Source organism: Hyperoodon ampullatus, assembly GCF_949752795.1.
Source record: "Hyperoodon ampullatus genome assembly, chromosome: 13".
NCBI lineage: Eukaryota > Metazoa > Chordata > Mammalia > Artiodactyla > Ziphiidae > Hyperoodon > Hyperoodon ampullatus.
The window spans coordinates 50844439-50868554 of record NC_136926.1 but is presented as its reverse complement, the minus strand read 5'-3'; the positions used below and the strand labels follow the sequence as shown (position 1 = coordinate 50868554).

Genomic DNA, 24116 nt, shown 5'->3' with positions numbered 1-24116 from the left:
TCGTACATTTCTATGGATATATGGAGTCCCCAACTTTGTTACCTAGCAAGTTCCATCAATAAACCTATGAATGGGTGTTTCTTTTCTTTTTGATCTAGAAGCACGTATAGAAAAATGATACAGAAGTGTACAGAAAAGTGATGCTAATAAGGAAGAAGAATCTATATAACTCTGGTTTTGAATAAATACAGAAAGAGCTAATTGGAAATTAACCACAGCAAAGGAGTCAAAAAATTAAAATGTTAAAGAGGATGTATGTTTTGCAATAAAAATTCTGAGAAAATGAGAAGCCAAACTTTTCTTAATATTTTGATAAGAATGCTTTGATTTAGGAAGATATTAATTGCATAAATTAAAAAATATATGCAGTTCAGCAAACTTTCTTTCCTTTAATCTCTATCTCTTATAACCCAAAATTTAAATTTTTTTTTTTTTTTGGGGTACGCGGGCCCCTCACCGTTGTGGCCCCTCCCGCTGCGGAGCACAGGCTCCGGACGCGCAGGCTCAGCGGCCATGGCTCACGGGCCCAGCCGCTCCGCGGCATGTGGGATCTTCCCGGACCGGGGCAGGCGGACTCTCAACCACTGCGCCACCAGGGAAGCCCCCAAATTTAAATTTTTATTTCCATAGCCTGTTTATTTATTGCTACTATCTATGAAAAGAAAAGCTTTCTATTTCTCCCCTGCTGGTTTTTCTCTTTTCCCTTATTCAAAATTCATTTCTTTCCAACCTATTCTCTCCAAGAGCTATATCCTAAATAAAGACTATGAATGTAATATGTATCTGAATAGCAGGAAACATGCAGAGCCTGAATGGGCTTCAGCAATAGTCCTCTACAGGGGAAAAAGGACTCTAGTCTAACTTCATTTGTATCACTCTATAATAAAATTATGAAGTTCAAAGTGGGTGAAAGAATATTTTATGGACATTGAGTGAGAATCTGAGTGTATATACTGGACACTTTAATGTGTAGTACTCGCTTTAATTTCATAACCACAGGGAAGGGGGTTTTAGTCCCATTTTACAGATGGGTAAACTCAGACTCAAAGAATTTAAATAACTTGCTCAAGTCATGGTGCTGGGATTCAAACCCGTGCCATTTCTACTGTACTATGCTATTTCTTTAAAGAAATAAAACACACAAAGAACCACAGTGGCATCTGGAAAACATAAAAGTTTCTCATCTGCAATGCTAATACAGAATAACAACATTTCAGCATTCATAATTTCTGTTAGCGTTTTTAGTCTAATGGCTACAAGTTTAGAAATCTCCTCAAATAAAAACCTCATGAAAATATGGGAAGTGAGGGTTGGTGCTTTATGCTCAGTACAGGACCCAACCTACTGTACTGTTGTCAAGATATATCCCATTGACACATTTTTGGATTTTTGCATCTCTGCATGAAAACAATTTTAAGCAAAGATAATGCATTTCATGGAGGTACAAGCGTGTCTCCTACCTTATCAACATTCATTCGCTTAAACGATGCTTGCAGAAGCTTAAAATTGTGAATGTACTCATGTTCCAACTTCGCTTGAAATTTTACTTTCTTCAAACTAATGCAGCCAGGAAAGAGCATGTCCATGAACTGGCAGTAGGCTGCTCCTGGAAAGAGACAAGAAAAGGACCAGTGTGAGTCTGACTGTACCACGTGCAACTGAGGGTTGCTGGGCAGGAGGGAGCCGGGAGCCCAGAGCCCTCAGCCCTCCTGCCGTGTGTGCTCCTCTCCTCATGGCACCCACATCTCCTCACCCACCAGGGCTGGGTGCTGGTGGGCAGGGACGTGCCTTGATGCAGCTCCTGCCACTTCCCCATCCCTAACCACTGTGATACCGACGCTGTTCACCAGAGCATCACCAGATTCCACAAACAGTGAACAGAACTTCATTCTTCAACATCAAGGAAATCAGTGTATGAACAACTTTAGCTTCTATCAGAAAAAAAAGGAACATATTTTTCCTTCCATCTAGCTGCTACTGGCTCCAAATCATTAAAATACATAAGAGAAAAATAGCAGAAAATTTCAACATGAGCAAACTACATGAAATATGGAGCTCAAAAAAATATGCATACGCCATCCAAGCTGTTTTATATCCACCCTGCAAAATGACTGAGGTGAAACAGTTTAACTAACCCAACTAATACCAAAAACAGTTGTATACCAATTTAATTTCAGTCCAGAGCAATGAGGTTCCTATATTAACATGAAGGGTGGAGACATGGAGACTCTGAAACTTACAGAAGTTCAGAGTCATGCTATTTATGACTGAGAAATAAAAATAACAGACATGTTCAATGAGTTCCCTGAGGAAACGGTCATAGAAAAAAGGATATTAGTAAGTCTTTCATATATATATATATATATATATATATATATATATATATATATATATATACATTTTATGCAGAACTCTTAGATCATGACAATATCAACTAGAAAATCCCAGAAAGATCATACATATTGACTCATAAAGGCTAAAGGCATTTAGAAAAAGAAATTCCAAGCCAGAGTGATTATTTTTCTTTTACAAGTAGGAAAAGCAATTGAGTGGTGAGAATGGGAACAAATGGCCATTTCTGTGTTCTCTTTCTTTCTTTGCTTCTCCAGATCTCTTGGTCTGTTTTAGTAACGTGCCAATGATATGCCTTTCTGAACATAAAGGGCTCTCCTCCATCCTTTGGTATCAAGGTTTCTGTGAGAAGCCTTTCATTCTGTTTGGGCGACTCACCTTTACACAGGAAGAGCCCACTTGGTCTCTTATGTCAAATAGATGTTGAGCATCCTTTACTGAGATAGGAATCCCAGAAAAGAGGGAACCAGATATTAAGAATCTAAGGGCTGCTACAACAGGAAATGGTGGGATAACTCATTATTTGTAGGTTAGAGTATAAAGTGATGAAATATAGGCCACAATACACATTAATTCCAGAATCTTTACATCTGTGATGCTTCCTTTAGATGCCAGTACCCTAAGTACAAACTGGTACTTTTGTAGTCAAGCAGATGGGTTCTCTTAAAAACAAGACAAAATAAAACAAACCAAAACAAAAAACACTGGAGGAGGTGAGAGAAGCATCATAATCTTGGGGGGCATTCTTACAGTCATCATCCAATTATTCAGGTCCTCCTTTTGAAGTGCCACCAGATGGAGCCAATACCAAAAGCCATTCAACATGATTTTTACAGAGATGGGGGTGTCTACACACAAGTGTCTCATTACCTGCTCTTTAAAGAGTTATTTTCACTTTTGTAGTGGTTAGCGTAAAATTTACTTATGGAGACACTGGTATCTATGTGTTCGTACAAACCCAGTGAGCAAATCACCTTCCAAATTTAAAAAGCAATAACAGCTTTTGAAACAAACAAAAAAACCCCACCAAACTTGAATACAGAGTGTGAAGGAAGAAATGAAAAATCATCTCTGGTCTCATCATCCAGAGGAAACCACTGTTAATATTCTGGCATATACCATTCTATTTTTTAAAAAATTTAACAGACCATGGTTCCCTTTCTGGATCATTAAATATTCGCTACTGACATTTTTAATGGCCTTCTGATTTTTATATCATGCTTAGCAACTTTCCCAAGCCAAGATTACATAAATATTCATGTGTATTTTCTTTAAGTACTTTTATGGTCTCAAGTTTCACATTTACATTCTGAATAGACGTGGAATTTATTTTGGCCTATGATATAAAGGACGGTTCTAATTTTAGTTATTCCAAATGTTAGTGGAAATTTTTGGCTCCCCAGCATTTGGACACCTTCCTATCTGACTTGATGCAACAGGGCCCTGCCTCTCACCACAGTACCGAAGGTGGGCAGATATCCCTTTCCCAACACCCAGGGTAAGATGCAGGCCTGTGACCTAGGCTCTGCCTTTGGATGCTCTTGCCTGGGTCTCAGAGTCTTAAGGGAGTGAGTGAAACATGCAGGGATCTTTAGAATTTGGTCATGGTGGCAGCGGTGGGATCTAGCAGATGCTTCAGCAGCACAGCGGCATCCTAAACATCCTAGTCTAGTGGCTCAAGGGAGGATCTATTCCTAGTTTCTTCGCATCTTTTGGATGCTGTCACCTTCTGAGCTTGGTTCCCCACTGACTGTGAGAGCTGCCCAATATGATTTCTGTAAATCTGTCTCTGCTTAAACTTGCCAGGATTATTTTCTGCTATTTTCAACCACAATTGCTGACTGATAAACTTAGCTAGGTGTTGAACACCATCATTTCATAGATAATCTATACTTTTCCCACTGAGGAATCACTGATTTTACTCTCTCTCTGACTTTCCTAATACATGCACTTAAAGTCTCTTCAGGGTTTTTTTTTTTGGGGGGGGGCAGGTCCTGTCCTGATGATAGTTCCACACTCTTCATTATTTAAATACATATATAATATGTATTATTATCTGTACAATAATTTCCCCTCTCATTTTTCTCAAAATTTTCTTAAATTCTGTCATGCATTCGTTCTTTCCATTATAATTTTGAATTTGTCATTCATGGCATGAAGAAACTAGATCTTACAAATTTAGTCATTTATTGAGATAGCCTCATCCACCAGAGGGCAGACAGCAGAAGCAAGAACTACAATCCAGCAGCCTGTGGAAAGAAAACCACATTGACAGAAAGACAGACAAAATGAAAAGACAGAGGGCTACATACCAGATGAAGGAACAAGATAAAACCCCAGAAAAACAACTAAATGAAGTGGAGGTAAGCAACCTTCCAGAAAAAGAATTCAGAATAATGATAGTAAAGATGATCCAGGACGTCAGGAAAAGAATGGAGGCAAAGATTGAGAAGATGAAAGAAATGTTTAACAAAGACCTAGAAGAATTAAAGAACAAACAAACAGAGACGAACAATACAATAACTGAAATGAAAGATACACTAGAAGGAATCGATAGAAGAATAACTGAGGCAGAAGAATGGATAAGTGACCTGGAAGACAGAATGGTGGAATTCACTGCTGCAGAACAGAATAAGAAAAAATAATGAAAAGAAATGAAGACAGCCTAAGAGACCTCTGGGACAATATTAAATGCACCAACATTCACATTATAGGGGTCCCAGAAGGAGAAGAGGGAGAGAAAGGACCAGAGAAAATATATGAAGAGATGATAGTCGAAAACATCACTAACAAGGGAAAGGAAATAGCCACCCAAGTCCAGGAAGTGCAGAGAGTCCCAGGCAGGATAAAGCCAAGGAGAAACACACCGAGACACATAGTAATCAAACTGACAAAAATTAAAGACAAAGAAAAATTATTAAAAGCAACAAGGGAAAAACAACAAATAACATACAAGGGAACTCCCATAACGTTAACAGCTGATTTCTCAGCAGAAATTCTGCAAGCCAGAAGGGAGTGGCGTGATATATTTAAAGTGATGAAAGGGAAGAACCTACAACCAAGATTACTCTACCCAGCAAGGATCTCATTCAGGTTCAACACAGAAATCAAAAGCTTTACAGACAAGCAAAAGCTAAGAGAATTCAGCACCAACAAACCAGCTCTACAACAAATGCTAAAGGAACTTCTCTAAGTGGGAAACACAAGAGAAGAAAAGGACCTACAAAAAACAAACCCATAACAATTGAGAAAATGATAATAGGAACATACATGTTGATAATTACCTTAAACGTGAATGGATTAAATGCTCTAACCAAAAGACACAGGCTCCCTGAATGTATACAAAAACAAGACCCATATATATGCTGTCTACAAGAGACCCACTTCAGACCTAGGGACAAATACAGACTGAAAGTGAGGGGATGGAAAAAGATATTCCATGCCAATGGAAGTCAAAAGAAAGCTGGAGTAGGAATACTCATATCAGATAAAATAGACTTTACAATAAAGAATGTTTCAAGAGACAAGGAAGGATACTACTAATGATCAAAGGATCAATTCAAGAAGAGGATATAACAATTATAAATATATATGTACCCAACATAGGAGCACCTCAATACATAAGGCAACTGCTAACAGCTATAAAAGAGGAAATCGACAGTAACACAATAATAGTGGGGGACTTTAACACCTCACTTACACCAACAGACAGATCATTCAGGCAGAAAATTAATAAGGAAACACAAGCTTTAAATGACATAATGGACCAGATAGATTTAACTGATATTTATAGGACATTCCATCAAAAAACAGCAGATTACACTTTCTTCTCAAAGTGTAAGATTCTCCAGGAGAGATCACACACAGCCTGGGTCACAAATCAAGCCTCAGTAAACTGAAGAAAACTGAAATCATATCAAGTATCTTTTCTGACCACAATGCTATGAGGTTAGAAATCAATTACAGGGAAGAATAACGTAAAACACACAAACACATGGAGGCTAAACAATATGTTACTAAATAACCAAGAGATCATTGAAGAAATCAAAGAGGAAATAAAAAAATACTTAGAAACAAATGTCAATGAAAACATGATGACCCAAAACCTATGGGATGCAGCAAAAGCAGTTCTAAGAAGGAAGTTTACAGCAATACAATCCTACCTCAAGAAACAAGGAAAATCTCAAATAAACAATTTAACCTTACACCTAAAGGAACTAGAGAAAGAAGAACAAACAAAACCCAAAGTTAGCAGAAGGAAAGAATCATAAAGATCAGAGCAGAAATAAATGAAACAGAAACAAAGAAAACAACAGCAAAGATCAATAAAACTAAAAGCTGGTTCTTTGAGAAGATAAACAAAATTGAGAAACCTTTAGCCAGACTCATCAAGAAAAAGAGGGAGAGGACGCAAATCAATAAAATTAGAAATGAAAAAGGAGAAGTTACAACAGACACTGCAGAAAACAAAGCATCATAAGAGACTACTACAAGCAACACTATGCCAATAAAATGGACACCCTGGAAGACATGAACAAATTCTTAGAAACGTATAACCTTCCAAGACTGAACCAGGAAGAAATAGAAAACATGAAGAGACCAATCACAAGTAATGAAATTGAAACTGTGATTAAAAATCTTCCAACATACAAAACTCCAGTACCAGATGGCTCCACAGGTGAATTCTATCAGACATTTAAAGAAGAGCTAACACCCATCCTTCTCAAACTCTTCCAAATAACTGCAGAGGAAGGAAGACTCCCAAACTCATTCTACAAGGTCACCATCACCCTGATACCAAAACCAAACAAAGATACTACAAAAAAAAGAAAATTACAGACCAATATCACTGATGAATATAGATGCAAAAATCCTCAACAAAATACTAGCAAACAGAATCCAACAACACATTAAAAGGATCATACACCATGAACAAGTGGGATTTATCCCAGGGATGCAAGGATTCTTCAATATACACAAATCAGTCAATGTGATACACCATATTAACAAATTGAAGAATAAAAACCATATGATCATCTCAGTAGATGCAGAAAAAGCTTTTGACAAAATTCAACACCCATTTATGACAATAACTCTCCAGAAAGTGGGCACAGAGGGAACCTACCTCAACATAATTAAGGCCATATATGACAAACCCATAGCAAACATTATTCTCAATGGTGAGAAACTGAAAGCATTTCCTCTAAGATCAGGAAAAGACAAGGATGTCCACTCTCACCACTATTATTCAACATAGTTTTGGGAGTCCTAGCCACAGCAATCAGAGAAGAAAAAGAAATAAAAGGAATACAAATTGGAAAAGAAGAAGTAAAACTGTCACTGTTTGCAGATGACATGATACTATACATAGAGAATCCTAAAGATGCCACCAGAAAACTACTAGAGCTAATCAATGAATTTGGTAAAGTTGCAGGATACAAAATTAATGCACAGAAATCTCTTGCATTCCTATATACTAACAACAAAAGATCAGAAAGAGAAATTAAGGAAACAATCCCATTCACCATTGCAACAAAAAGAATAAAATACCTTGGAATAAACCCACCTAAGGAGGTAAAAGACCTCTACTCAGAAAACTATAAGACACTGATGAAAGAAATCAAAGATGACACAAACAGATGGAGAGACATATACCATGTTCTTGCATTGGAAGAATCAATATTGTGAAAATGGCTATACTACCCAAAGCAATCTACAGATTCAATGCAATCCCTAACAAATTACCAATGGCATTTTTTACAGAACTAGAACAAAAAATCTTAAAATTTGTATGGAGACACAAAAGACCCTGAATAGCCAAAGCAGTCTTGAGGGAAAAAAACGGAGCTGGAAGAATCAGACTCCCTGACTTCAGACGATACTACAAAGCTACAGTAATCAAGACAATATAGTACTGGCACAAAAACAGAAATATAGATCAATGGAACAGGATAGAAAGCTCAGAATAAACTCATGCACATATGGTCACCTTATCTTTGATAAAGGAGGCAAGAGTATAAAATGGAGAAAAGACAGCCTCTTCAATAAGTAGTGCTGGAAAAACTGGACAGCTACATGTAAAAGAATTAAGTCAGAACACTCCCTCACACCATACACAAAAATATACTCAAAATGGATTCAAGACCTAAATGTAAGACCGGACACTATAAAACTCTTAGAGGAAAACATAGGAAGAACACTCTTTGACATAAATCACAGCAAGATCTCTTTTGACCCACCTCCTAGACTAATGGAAATAAATACAAAAATAAACAAATGGGACCTAATGAAGCTTAAAAGCTTTTGCACAGCAAAGGAAACTATAAACAAGATGAAAAGACAACCCTCAGAATGGGAGAAAATATTTGCAAATGAATCAACAGACAAAGGATTAATCTCCAAAGTATATAAACAGCTCAGGCAGCTCAATATTAAAAAAACAAACAATGCAATCAATAAATGGGCAGACCTACACAGACATTTCTCAAAAGAAGACATACAGATGGCCAAGAGGCACATGAAAAGACGCTCAACATCACTAATTATTAGAGAAATGCAAATCCAAACTACACAGCAGTTAGAATGGGCATCATAGAAAATCTACAAACAACAAATGTTGGAGAGGGTGTGGAGAAAAGGGAACCCTCTTGCACTGTTGGTGGGAATGTAAATTGATAATAGCCACTATGGAGAACAGTATGGAGGTTCCTCAAAAAACTAAAAATAGAATTATTGAATGACCCAGCAATCCCACTACTGGGCATATATCCTGAGAAAACCATAATTCAAAAAGACACATGCATCCCAATGTTCATTGCAGCTCTATTTACAATAGCCAGGTCATGGAAGCAACCTAAATGCCCATCAACAGACGAATGGATAAAGATGTGGTACATATATACAATGGAATATTACTCAGCCATAAAAAGGAATGAAATGGGATCATTTGCAGAGATGTGGATGGACCTAGAGACTGTCATACAGAGTAAGTCAAAAAGAGAAAAAGAAATATCGTATATTAACACATATATGTGGAATCTAGAAAAATGGTACAGATGAACCAGTTTACAAGGCAGAAATAGAGACAGAGATGTAGAGAACAAACGTATGGACAGCAAGGGGGGAAGGCGGGGTCGGTGGGGGGTGGTAGGATGAATTGGGAGGTTGGGATTGACATATATACACTAATATGTATAAAATAGATAACAAATAAGAACCTGCTGTATAAATAAATAAATTCAAAAAAAATTTAGTCATTTATTATATAATGATATAGGTTTATTGAAATATAATTCATATACCATAAAGTTCAATCTTTTAAAGTTTATAATTCAGTGGTTTTTAATATATTCACAGAATCATGCACCTATCACCACTCTCTAATTCCAGAAGATTCTCATTAGCACCCCCCTTCCCCAAACAAACCCCATACATATTAGCAGCCACTCTTGATTCTCTCCTCCCACCAGACCCTGGTAACCACTAATCTATTTTGTCTCTACAGATTTACTTATTTTGGCCATTTCATATAAATGTAATCATAAAATATGTGGCCTTTGTGTCTAGTTTTGCTCACTTAGCAAAATCTTTCCCAGGTTCATCCATGTTGTGGCAGATAGTAGAATGTCATATTCCTTTTTATGGTTGAATAATATTCCATTGTATGAATGTAACACATTTTATTGATTGAATCATCAGTTGATGAACGTTTGAGCTGTTTTCACTCAGGGGCTATTATCAGCAATGCTGCTACAAACATTCATGCAGATGATTTTGTGTGAACTTAATTTTCAATTCTCTTGGGATATACCTAGGAGTGGAAAATGGTATCACTGTGTTTTAACATTTTGAGGAGCTGTCAGACTGTTTTCCAAAGCAGGTGCTCCATTTCACACTCCCACCAGCAACATATGAGGGCTCCAGTTTCTCCAGATCTTCACCAACACTTGTGTTTTTGATTCTAGCCATCCTAGTGTGTGTAAATTTTGATTTGATTTCCCTAATGGCTAATGATGTTGAACACTTTTTTCATATGCTTTTTGACCATTTGTAAATCTTCTTTGGAGAAATGTTTATGCAAATCCTTTGCCCATTTTTAAAGTGGGTTAAATGCCTTTTTGTTGGTGAGTTATTAAGAGTTCTTTCTACATTTCGGATACAGGTCGCTTATCAGATATCTGATTTGCAAATATTTTCTCCTGTTCTGTGGATTGTCTTTTTCTTGATGGTATCCTTTGAAGCACAAAACTTTTTCATTTTGATGAAAAATTTATCCATTTTTTCTTTTGTTACTTGGCTTTCGTCACATCTAAGAAACCACTGCTTAATCCAAATGCATAATGATTTCACTTACATTTCTTCTAAAAGTTGTATAGTTTACTCCTTACATTAAGGTCAATGATCCATTTTCAGTTATTTCTTCTATATGGTGTGAGGTTTGGATCCAAACTTCATTATTTTGCATGTGACCATTCAGTTGTCCCAGCACCATTTAATTATCTTGGCACTCTTGTTAAAATCAATTAATTATAAATATATGGGTTTATTTCTGGATTCTCAGCTCTATTCCATCTATACACCTATCCTTGGGCCAGTAACACTGTCTTGATTACTGCAGGTCTGTAGTCAGTTTTGAAATCGAAAGTAGAACTGCAACTGCAGTTTTGTTCTTGTTCAAAGTCCTGCAACTTTGTTCTTCCATTTGAAGATTGTTTCAGCTATTCTGGGTCCCACGAATTTATCTATTAATCTCAGAATCAGCTTGTCAGTTTGTGTAAAAAGGTAGTGGACTACGTCTGCGTCTCTATTCCTGCCCTGCAAATAGGTTCATCTGTACCATTTTTCTAGATTCAACATGGACACGGGGTGGGAGGGAAGGGGCGAATGGGATGAATTGGGAGATGGGAATTGACATATATACACTACCATGTGTAAAACAGATAGCGAGTGGGAACCTGTGGTATAGCACAGGGAGCTCAGCTTGCTGCTCTGTGGTGACCTAGATGGGTGGGATGGGGGGTGGGGTGGGAGGGAGGTCCAAGAAGGAGGGGATATATGTATACATATAGCTGATTCACTTTGTTGTACAGCAGACACTAACACAACATTGTAAAGCAACTATACCCCAATTAAAAAAATAAAAAGAAAAAAAACACAATGTTTTTTGTGGGGAAAAAAAAATTAGTTGAGATTTTGACAGGGACTGAATTGAATCTAGAGATTAAGCTGGGGACTACTGCCATCTTAACAACATAAAGTTTCCCAATCCACGAACATGAGATATCTTTCCACTTAAGTTCCTCCAACGATATTTTAAAGTTTTTAGTATATAAGTCTTATACTTCTTTGTTAAATTTATTCCTATTGTATTCTCTTTAATGCTACTTTTTTTTTTTTTTTTTTTTTTTAAATCCTGAGAGCAATAGGACGGTGCTGTAGGGTTACCTGTTGGGAATGAACATACCCAGATTTGCATTTTATAAAGTATTTTTTGTAATTTATTTAGTTATTTATTTATTTTTGGTGTGTTGGGTCCCCGTTTCTGTGCGAGGGCTTTCTCTAGTTGTGGCAAGAGGGAGCCACTCTTCATCGCAGCGCGTGGGCCTCTCACTATCGCGGCCTCTCTTGTTGTGGAGCACAGGCTCCAGACACGCAGGCTCAGTAGTTGTGGCTCACGGGCCCAGTTGCTCCGTGGCATGTGGGATCTTCCCAGACCAGGGCTCGAACCCGTGTCTCCTGCATTGGCAGTCAGATTCTCAACCACTGTGCCACCAGGGAAGCCCCTTTAATGCTACTTTAAGTGGAATTGTACTCTTAATTTTATTTTTGGATAGTTAATTAATGTTAATAAGGTTGATTTTGGGGGTACTGATCTTGTATCCACCAACCCTGCTTAACTGACTTATTAGTCATAATAGTTTTTTGTTGGTTCCTTAGGATTTCTACATACAAGATCATGACTCTGCAAACAGAGAGAGTTTTACTTCTTCCTTTCTAAGCTGAATGCCTCATTTCTTTTTCTTGCCCAGTTGCCCTGGCCAGAACCTCTAGTAAAATGTTGAATAGAAGTGCCAGTAGTGGACATCCTGTCCCATTCCTTGTCTTAGCGGGGAAGCATCTATTCACTGCTAAGTATGATAATAGCTATGGGTTTTCCATAGATAGCATTATTATCACACTAGGAAGTTTCCTTCTATTCCTAGTTTTAGTGTTTTTAATCATGAAAGGGTACTGAATTTTGTCAAATGCTTCTTTAAATATCTACTGAGAGTATCATGTGGCTTTTGTCCTTTATTCTATTAATATGGTGCATAACATTGATTGCTTTTCATGTTAAGACAACCTTGCATTAATCCTATTTGATCATGGTGCATAATCCTTTTTATATGTTGCTGGATTTATTCTGCTAGTATTTTGTTGAGGATTTTTATGTCTATATTCATAAGAGATACTGGTCTATAGTTTTCTTGTGATGTCTTTATTTGTTTGTTTGTTTGTTTTTGGCCGCTCTGTGCCACATGTGGGATCTCAGTTCCCCAACCACGGATCGAACCCATGCCACCTGCATTGGAAGCACAGAGTCTTAACCACTGGACCGCCAGGGAAGTCCCTGGTTTTGTTATCAGGGTAATATTGGCCTCACGGAATGAGTTGTAAATTGTTCCCCTCTCTTTTACTTTTTGGAAGAGTTTTTAAAGGATTGGTGTTAGTTTTTCTTTAAATATTTGGTAGAATTCACCATTAAGTTATTTGGGCCTGGGCTGTTCTTTGTGGAAATTTGTATTGAAATTACTAATTCAATCTCTTGTTTTATAGGTCTATTCAGGATTTCTATTTAAGTAGTTTATGTCTTTCTAGGTATTTATCCATTTCATCTAGATTACTGAAAATTGATCTTTAAACATTTACTTCTACTGTTACAGAGTTATTACTCATGAGTTCTAATAAATTTTCAGTTACGTCTCTGGTTTTCTAGGGTGAAATCAATGCAGAAAGTAATGCCTTTGTTATACCATATATACATGTATATGGTATACAAAATATATGTACCAACTACCTTTTCAACCACCATGGAGATAATAAAACTGGTTTCCTTCTTTGATTAACATGATCAATCATCATCATTGATTTCCTAATGTTGAATCATCTTTGCATTCCTGGACTAAGTCCTACTTGGTAATGTTTACAAAGTCTTCATTACAGTGCTGGTTTAGATTTGCAAACTCATAAGTGAGATTGTGTGCAACATTTTGTGTGTGCTTTTGTCTTATTTTCTTATGGTTCTTTTAAGTTTAAAAAATAAATATAAAATATGGGAGGGACTTCCCTGGTGGTGCAGTGGTTGGGAATCCGCCTGCCAATGCAGGGGACACAGGTTCGAGCCCTGGTCCGGGAAGATCCCACATGCCGCGGAGCAACTAAGCCCATGTGCCACAACTACTGAGCCTGTGCTCTAGAGCCCGCGAGCGACAACTACTGAGCCTGCGTGCCACAACTACTGAAGCCCACGCTCCTAGAGCCTGTGCTCCGCAACAAGAAAAGCCACCACAATGAGAAGCCCACACACCGCAATGAAGAGTAGCCCCCACTCACTGCAACTAGAGAAAGCCTGCACACAGCAACGAAGACCCAACGTAGCCAAAAATACATAAATAAGTAAGTAAATAAATAAAATTTAAAAAATCAAATAAAAACTTGAGCGCTAAAGTTAAAAAATTTTTGATTAGAATCCTTACTGCACAACTTGTTACCTGTATGTCCTGGGCTTTTCACACCTTCCCTATGCACTTCAGAGCCCCATGAGCATCAAATAAGCTAATTTTTTCAATAAACAATGAAGAAAGGGTGGATCACATTAGGATTTCCAGTAAATGGTATGTTATATGATCATTTAGGTATAATATCGTATGTCATTTTCTAGAGTCAAAGGAGCCTCTGAGAATTTTTAAGAATTATCTTATTGACTTTGTGAACTATGCTAAAGATTTCTTGCTATTGCCTCTGGTTATGTCCATTTGGGTATTTTCAACTTCCATTCCTCAAATATCTAGTGCTTAAAGAGACATCAGGAAAAGGATACCTTGACATTAATTTTTGCTACTAAGAACATCATCAGTGGTTCTTGTGGAGCAGGAAACCACACTCAGGCATAACCTGAACAAGGCTGCCATGTTCTGATTCCCATCAAAGGTCGACCCTCCACCTCTTCTCTGGATCACATCTCCCCTCCCGTTCTCGTTGATGTCACTCCTGCAACTATCCTCACTCTCTCTTGCAATGTCAATTTCTTTCCATATGGACTATTCTTAACATGTGCAAACATACTCTAGTATCATGTGACTTTGACAAAATAAGATAAAAAAACTTCCTTAACTCCACATGATCCATTAGCTATTATGCTACTTCTCTCCTCCTATACACAGCAAAACTTGACAAAATTGTCTATTTCCCTTGTTTCATCCACCATTCAAATCAATTCTGTTGTCTTCCAATCTTACCCTGTTCTGGTCAAGGCCATCAATAGCTTCTCTGTTACTGAATCTAACAGTCACTTTTCTTTCTTCATCCAACTCAACCTCTGAATAGTATTTGGCTCTGGTGACCACTCCCTCCTTGAAATTCTGTATTTTATTCCTTAATTAGACAAAATGGGTACCAACTAACTTGAAAATTCAGGAATCACTGCCATTGTCCTGAAAGTCTAGCCAGCCACAAATCAGAATGTTCCTCATTGAGAGGTGTAGAGATTTTGGGGTCATGTCATTAATCTCGCAATAATGTGGGCCTACATTTTACACAGATCCCACTTTCATCAAATTATGCCAAGGCTGCCATTAGTCATGTACTGCCCCTTGCTAAGGATACCACAGTGGTTCCTATGAAACCACTACAAAATCCAAACTCCTTGCCTGGCCTGCAGTGTCCTGTGACCAGGCCTCTGTCCACCTCTCCCTGGAAGCTCCTTTCACACTGGCTTCCTTGTTACTCCATGTTCTTGCTATTCAGATCAAGGCTTAGACGTCACTTCCTCAGAGAGGTCCTTCCTGACCATGCCATCTGAAGTCACCCTCCAGTTACTCTACCACCTCATCTAGTTTTATGTCTGGTATTTTACTGTTAACTCATATGTTGGTTTGTGGTTTACTGCCCCCCTCACTGGGATGTAGGTTTCAAGAGAGTCTGCACTTTAATCGGTCTTGGTCCCCTCTGTATCCAAGCCTTTACTGCAGTACCTGCCATAGTGTGGGCTTCAATAAACATCCAGTTAATGAATGAAGGTCTACAGGTTGTGTAGCAGTTGAACGACAACAAGGGATGGTAAATGACAAAATTCTAATGTTACCAAAGTCCCAAATATGAGGTATCACTGGAAGAGTTGCTACATATTCTTTTAAAAATTGATGGGGTATAAATACATTAAAAACAGAACAAAATAAAACAAACAAACAAAAACCTAACCAAAACAAGAGCCACTCTGGAAATCAGTCTTCAGTAAAGTGAAAAATAAGCTTCAAAAGGCTAAATATTAGATATCACACCAAAGTAAAAGCATTCCAAATTGTAGGATGTTGTGTTCACCAAGAGATTAATTGTGATGGGCTATGCTCTACGCCTATCAGCTCAAGGTGCCACTGCAGTTATGAAGGTCAACAAGATTCTGGAAATAATCAGGAAATAAGTAGAAAAAGGGAAAATATTCTGTCTTTGTATAGTGCCATGCTATGCCTGTGCCTATAGCCCTAAGGATGGTTTCAGTTGTTATATATCAAAAGTGACATAATGGAGCTGAAAAACTTGGGGATAGGAATCCAAAAGGAACAGTTGGGGCACTGTATAAAGGCAGAACTCAAAAATGAATATCCAGACTCAAAAGATTTGAGGATGTATGATTTCAATGTATGAAATCATGAAAAGCATGAGAAGACAAATAATCTCATTTTTACCAGATCCCAGGACCTCAGTAGAAGAATATCAGGATAAACTGACATTTTTAAAAGGAAAATTTCAAATAACAAAAGGGAAAGGAAATATTACTTTATAAGTTTATGGACTGCATTATGCCAAGAAATATAAGAAATGAAAATACCTACATCTGTATAAAATCTATTAAAGCTTTCATATCTATTTTAAACATTCTGAACCCCACAGAGATAAGTATTTTTAATTATCATCATCCTATTTTAGAGACTTGGGAACAGGCTCAGAAAGTCATTCGGCTAACGAAAGTAACAAAAGTAGAACTTACACTCTGTTCTGAACTCCAGTTAAAATTTTTTTTTCTTCTTCTCTATGCTGCTTCTAGGAATTATAAAATTTTAGGGTTCAAAGAGAGTTTAGAAAATTTGCTAGATTATAATTTTATAAGGAGTCACAAAGGAAACTGCAAGAGAACATATGAACCTTTCAGACTGACAGGAGGAGTGTCAGCCATACATTTCCTCCTCATAGAACAATCCTGGGCTAGACAGATAGCTCATTAATCTGCTCCAAGGTCATGGTTTTATATTTTAGTATATATACTCATAATAACTTTATTTTACATATATAGTGTATATATGTAAATATAATAAGCACATCCTTTCTCAATAATATATTACTATTCACTTTGTTGTACACCTGTAACTAATACAACATTGTAAGTCAACTATACTCCAATAAAAATTAAAATAAATAAATAAATAACATTCTATATTCCTTGAAAAAAAATATATTACTGCTGTCAAGATTTCACAGTACTCTCCCAGAAATGGGACACAATCTGTGGAGAAGATATCAAGCTATTTTGGGTTCAGCCACAAACAGCTACTCAAATTGCCCATCTGATTTTCTCCCAGGCCGGGCAGCCCTTATACAGAAAAGCCTATGTCACTGAGGTCTTCAGTTACTACTTTTCTACAATCTTACTTGGTACCGAGGAAGGGTCAGAAGAAAAGAATGACAACGTCTATTCACTGGACACGTCTATGCCATTATGCCTTTCATTACAGAAATCATTACAGGCAAACAACTTTTCAAAAAGCTTATTCTCTCAAACTAATATCAGTGAGGACCAGGGAGGGAGCGGGAAGGATAGAGAACCAGACTGTTGGAACTTGGATCTAAGCCTCAATCATCTTGAACGGACTGTGACATGTCATCACACCCTTCTAAGCCAACAGTATTTCTAGCTGCAAAATGTCTGGTCTGGACAGATCTCTAAGCTCTAAAATTAGATGATTCTCTAATTCAAAGTCCATCACCAACTTGTCTTTTAAGGGATACTTGATATTTCTGCTAATTAGGACGCAACAATGTCTTTCATCCTCATATGACTAAGACTTTTGCCAGCGCGCCTACTTGTAGCCATCACCGTCCTTTGCCACGGCTGCTGTAGGAGCCAGGAGTACACAGCTGCACCTGGAGGGATGCTCCCAGGAGCACCCAGTCATGCCCTTCCCAGATTATATCTTCCAGGTACTCCTCTTTGAGCTCTCGATATTGATACACTCAGCAACATAACCATATTTTCTGTCATCTTCAGCAGCTGACTATTAAATATCTTTCCTGTTAGAATATTGTTTTTACACAATAATCACAAAATCATTCCAGCTCTGCTTTCGCATGAAGCCCTGTCCTTCCTGGAACTGATCTCACTGCAGAACTGCATATGTTACCAAAGCCCAAACCTCATGCTGAAGGCAGTATTTCCCTTTGAGAAATCAGGGCTTCCTAACGAGGAAAGAGAGGCTGCAAAACACAGGGTTACATATTTCCAACACATCAGCAGAAATCGCTCTACCTACACAAACAGAAGGCTTGAAGAGCTTAATGGCAACTGAGATAATAATGCTTTGAAACATTAACATTTTAAAGGAATTTAAAATCCCAAACTTCAACTGCATTTTTCTAATACAACAAAAATATGCTGAAATTGGTAGTAGCTCTGTGCTGTTTTCATAGGCATCTTTCACATTCCTGGCATGAACAGCAGCTTCATAGCTTCAGTTACCACAGTATTATTTAACTCTGTGAAAGTGAACTTAGAACACTGTCTACTTCACCTGCCCCAAGTCACAAATGCAAAAATAAAGATCTGCAGTTCAGAAACATGGTTTCAACTGAGTTTGTTCCCGGGAATTCCCACGGTCCTCAACTGAGCTTCCTACTTCTTCTCACTGCTTGGAGTTATGTCAGAAACTTTTAATTCAAATTTTAAATGAGTCTCAAAGACAAATAGCTTTCAAACCAATTCCTTGAAGAGGAAAAGGAGTTAGAACCAGCAGGAAGATTTCACCTCCCGCAGACCTAGACACAGAAGGCTTCTGTGACTTGTGCCGAGTGCTGAAAGCATGCTATCCGTGCCCTTCTCCACACTCAGAGGAAGCTGTCAAAGGACATTTTCATCACCTTTCTTTTATAGAAAAAGAAATAAGCCAGCAATCATTATTCCGGCAGATGGATTTTTAAGAGTATCAGCAGATATATTGAAAATCTTTGTTAAACCATGTGGTTGGACTTTCATCTGATACATGCCCTCAAGTTTTTACTGATTCATATGATATCAAACCTTTTTAAGAATCTTATATGGCTGCAGCAAATTGCAGTTAAAGATACCAGTGTCCCCTGTTCACAACCTGCCTTCAAAACCCAGGAGTACTTTTTAAAAAGTAAAGTTACCTTTAAATCAGATTTTTATTAAGAAACCTTCAGAACAATGTTAAAAGTGACACCTTCCATAGAGATAATCGATCAGATATTAAGATCAATGTACCGAGTTGATTTAGTGCTTCTTCATCAAAAAATCATGGAAGAATGAAGACTGTTTTCCTCTATCTTTCAATAGGAAATTTCAATGTAGTAAAAATCTACATACCAAATAGCCCTTGATTAAGATTTAGGTACCAATATTTTTATTAAAAAATTATTATTAAATTTTAGAGAAATACTTAGATTATAACAGAAATACATAATACTCAGAACAGAGCTGGCATTTTAAGAGTGGTATTTGTGAAAATAATTTTCATAGAAATTAACTGCAACTCTATCTGTGTTGAAAACTGGAATGCAAAGCACGCTAAAGTCTAACTGGACTGTTTACAGTTGTTTTATTCAATGAAATCATAATTACCCTGTAACTTATCATCTTGCATTTGAATGCCTTAGGGAAAAATATAAAACTCCAAATCTGCCTATGGATGCAGACAAAGATTCAGTCAATTGAAACAAGAAAGAAATGGCAGGTGAAGAGTCATCGTATTGGTTTGAAAGATTTCTTTTTCACTGCTAATTGACGACCCAGAGCTGGGTGCTTGGTTTCACTTCTAGTTTCTAACACCAGTGATTTCCTTTAGGGTAACGTGCTCATCAAATTTTACCAAAACAAGCTGCCTGACATATGCAGCTTCGTACCATAAGATCTGGCTTCTACGTGGGGATCATGAATGAAGGAAGGAGGAGAGGCACTTGGAGCGCAGGCAGGAATGGTGTGCGGGACAAAATGTCACTGGCTCCCAGGGAGTCTGATACCGAAACTGGCAGCGAGACATACCAAAGGCTGAAGGCCTAGAATAGAGCTGAAGTTAGAATTTGGCATTCCAGACAGAGAAGGACAAGGAGGCACCGAAAAGCCTTTATCACACACGAAAAACAAGGAAGAAAGGTACATATGAAACCCATTCTGAAGGGGTCAGTTTTCTTATTAGGGTCATCAAAATAGAAAGCTCTGTAAAGCTGTAGTATCAGAGGATATAAACAGTTTCTCTGTGTTTCCATTCAGGTATTTTCACACATTTGTTTGTATTACCTCCTCTACTTTAATGGACAAAAAGTTTTTTCTCTAAGTACTGAAATTACATGTGTGACTATGTAAAAATGCAAGATTTAAATTAAGAAAAGCTTGAGGAGAAGGTAAGAATCTGAAAAGATAGACTTCCTATCTAATTTCTGTGGTTATAGGCTAAAGAAACGCCCATCTGTAGGTGGCACAGAGGGATGTCACTTTGTTTATTAATCAATGAAAAACCAATAAACCAACAACTACTTATTGAGGAATATGATTTTACTCTTAAAGGACCAAGGAATTTAGTTTTAAGAGATCAGAGAAACACACATGGAAAAACTAGCAAAAGTACAAAACAACTCTAAGTGTTAAACTATGAGACACAGAAATACTAAAGGAGTTAGTTCAAAAATTCTGCCCAATAAACTCCCTCAAAAGAGTAATCAATATTAACAAAAGAAGTCAAGTCAAACTTGCATGGTCATTTCCAGTCCTCAAGGACCTTGACCTCTAATGTTGAGGTTACAGGTACTTAATGACCTTAAGACTTTAAGAGGGAGCACACAGAGTTTGTTGAAAGAATGGGCTGGAAGGTGGTATTGGAGGTGGTCCTCAAAGGAGCCATTCCAAGCAAAAATGGGGAATTACAACATCTGATGAAAGATGAGTTTGGGCAAATGCAGGCTATGGGTAGGGGAGTCATGGGGGTAGATGCTAGAAAGATGGTTGCAGCCAGACTGTTCAAGGCTTTAAAAACAGCAGTTTAATTTAATTGGGTAGGTAGTGGGGAACCAATGCTTATTTCTTGGCACAAGTATCTTTATCTATTTTAGGGACAAATGAGATTACGGATAAGTAAACTAAAGCTGTCCATCAACAGATGAATGGATAAAGAAAATGTGGTACACACACACACACACACACACATATACACACACTGGAATATTACTCAGCCATGAAAAAGAATGAACTAATGCCATTTGCAGTAACATGGATGGACCTAGAGATTATCATACTAAGGGAAGTAAGTCACAAAGATAAATATCATATGATATCACTTATATGTAGAATCTAAAATATGACACAAATGAACTTATTTATGAAACAGAAACAGACTCACAGACATAGAGAACAGACTTGTGGCTACCAAGGGGGAGGGAAGGATTGGGAGTTTGGGATTAGCAGAGGCAAACTATTATATATAGGATGGATAAACAAGGTCCTACTGTATAGCACAGGCAACTATATTCAACATCCTGTGATAAACCATAATGGAAAAGAATATGAAAAAGAATATATATAACTGAATCACTTCATTGTACAGCAGAAATTAACAGAACACTGTAAGTCAACTATACTTCAATAAAGTTTTTTTAAAAAATCCCTAAAGGTAATAAACTTTTCCCAATTTTTCAGGCAATTTCTACTGAATCATTGCTCATATCATTCTATCAACAGTTCTATATGCAGGCCACTATGTGAACTCTGGGTATCATAGCTGATGAAGAGGCTTTTAGTATAGTGGAAGATGCAGTGGTGTGAACAGACCAGCATAAACCCGCAGTCCATTTCTACACTATGGACCACTCGCTCAGGTTGCCTTTTTAACGGCTAAAGTCACTGTCCCCGGGACTGAGAGCTGCAGGGTTCTTCCCAGATCAAAGCCATTTCACCTGCTTTCCAAGACTTGCAGGTGAGGGTTTCTTCTCTACTGCCACTCCCCATCACATCCAGTCTACCGGCTCTCACCAATACCAGTACCAATACCAATACCATCCCCTATTTTCCAGAGGTAAGCACTCTTCCCCACAGCTCCCTGAGAAGAGGCCTAGAGGCCACAGAAAACCCAGAAGGCCAGGGGTGGTACCAAAGGAAGCCCCCAGCAATTACAGAGAACTACCACGTAACATTCATGCAGACTGTGATACCTAAGACAGTATTTTTCTATGATAAATTGCTTTCTGTATATTTTGAAGGTTAACCCCAGAACACTTTGCTTTTCTAAGCACAATTCTAGTATTAGGAGGAGCCCAAATTAGTATGAGGACTGTATAAGTATTTACTTCTGAGATTCAATCACATGATCACAGAATAAATAGAAAGACTGGAATTTAACTTTAGTTTTAAAAAAAAAGAACCAAAAAGGCAGGAAAGGAGTTTTTTTAAAACACTGAATTTAAACACAATTATGTGTAATTTTAAAGTTGCCATACACCATGAATTGTCATACAAATGTAATCTAAAAGAAATCATAGTGGAGAAATGATCCTCCTTATGGAGGATGTCAAGAGAAACTGCAGGAAATTGTGCTGTCATGAGTTTCACATTTACATGCTTCTTATTGTCAAATAAGTTGGTCATAAGAGCTTATGAGTGTTAATATTTGGATAAGAACAAACTCTTGCAAGGGAGGGGACAAATAAAGAGAGGTAACTTGCAATCGGCCTGAATTATGTAATGGTTACAGGGTGGAAAAAAATCCAATCTGCGGAGTGATGATTATTTTAAGAGGTGCCAAGCAATTCAATTCTTCTGTTTCCAGGTATGTAATTCTAACATGCCCAAACATTTGACAGTGATTTCCTTTTTTAATAGTGTCTACATGGCTGGTAAACTGTAAATTTAAAACACAATTTGGGAAAAAATAGGTTAGAAAAAAAATTTCCTTTTGAAGAACAGTAGAACTCGAAGATGCTTGGCTTCATCATCTCAGTTGTGTAGAAACTGGACAGCCTACTACTGCTTCAGATATTCAGAGCACAGACTGCCCATTCGTGTTATAAGGCCATCTGTTGGTGAGACAGGCTGGAGGAGCACTACTTTTTGTTCAGGGACCTTGCTCCACCTTTGCTTTGCACTGGGGAAAGCTGAGAAAAAGGATCTTGAATGCTGAATGCTCTGGATACAAATGTGTCAAAGGAGAACTCTGGTAGTAAAGGACTGGGTCCTAACTAGGCATAGTCTGTATTGCTTTTCGTACCGAGCTGTATCCCCAGATCCTAGCCCGCCTTCTGACACACTGTAGGCACTCAATAAATATCTGCTGACTTCAGGAATACATAAAGCGATATGTTAGAACATCAAAAAAACATCTAAACAGTACCTTTACTTGAAATCCCCAACTTTCTCTTCTCAACCTGAATCTTATCCATATGAAAAACCTAGTTAGGAGAGCATTTCAATTAAACTCCATTTCATAAATATTTACTGACCATCCACTAAATCTGCATGGCTGTTTGGCCAAAGACCCAAGAAGCTTTTCTAGGATGACATAATTTCCCCTTTCTTCAAATACTACGGCATTTATTACCTGCCACTTCACTGCTCCCTCTTCTGCTGCCGTGAATCCTAACTTAGGTTTCAGAGTCTCATGTGTGCATGTACATGCATAAAATGCTGCACCTTCTCTCTGCTTGAGCAAACGTTTTCTGCCTAAAATGTCGTTTTGCCACCTTTTACATTTGAACAGAAATTTCTCATTTGTTAAGTTTAGCCCAGACATCACCTCCTCTGTGGAGTTTTTCTGTTCCCAGTGTAGAATTAACTGTTTCACTATAATGGCTACAGAAGCCCAGCAGTATGTTGGACTTGCATTTTAATTAGCGATCTCTCCTAGCTGACTGCTGGGTAACTCTTTAAGACCGGGGATGGGGTACAATTCATCTCTCTACTGGGCTGGCACAGTGTCCACTATGTCTATAAACCACTGGCAGCTCTAGAATTTCCTCTATGGCAAACAGATACGGTAATAAGGGGACAGAACTGGATGGGAGGCAGATGACTATTCTTAAATGTTGCACCAGCATGTCCCTTTGTACAAGACTGAGAAAACATCAACTTTTCATATGAAAGGAGTTGCAGAAGTACTGACAGAGGTGCTCAGCACAGCTAAAGCAATCCAGGTTCACTGAACAGAATGAAATACATGGGAAACAGTGATTTCTTGAGTCATAAATCCTTTGGGGGACCAAGCTGATAACAACATTATCCTAGAAGATGTTCTTTT

The 24116-nt window shown here is 37.8% G+C and overlaps 1 protein-coding gene across 3 annotated transcripts in view; it reads right to left on the bottom strand.

The window, feature by feature from the left end:
- MAPRE2 (microtubule associated protein RP/EB family member 2) overlaps positions 1-24116 on the bottom strand; it is a gene marked incomplete at its 5' end in the record, with an annotated part of 159037 nt that overhangs the window by 37412 nt on the left and 97509 nt on the right. For all 3 annotated transcript variants that reach the window (XM_079717083.1, XM_079717082.1, XM_079717084.1), the window contains one exon: positions 1461-1606. In XM_079717083.1, the coding sequence (XP_079573209.1) occupies positions 1461-1606 (146 nt within the window). The remainder of the gene's footprint in view (positions 1-1460; positions 1607-24116) is intronic.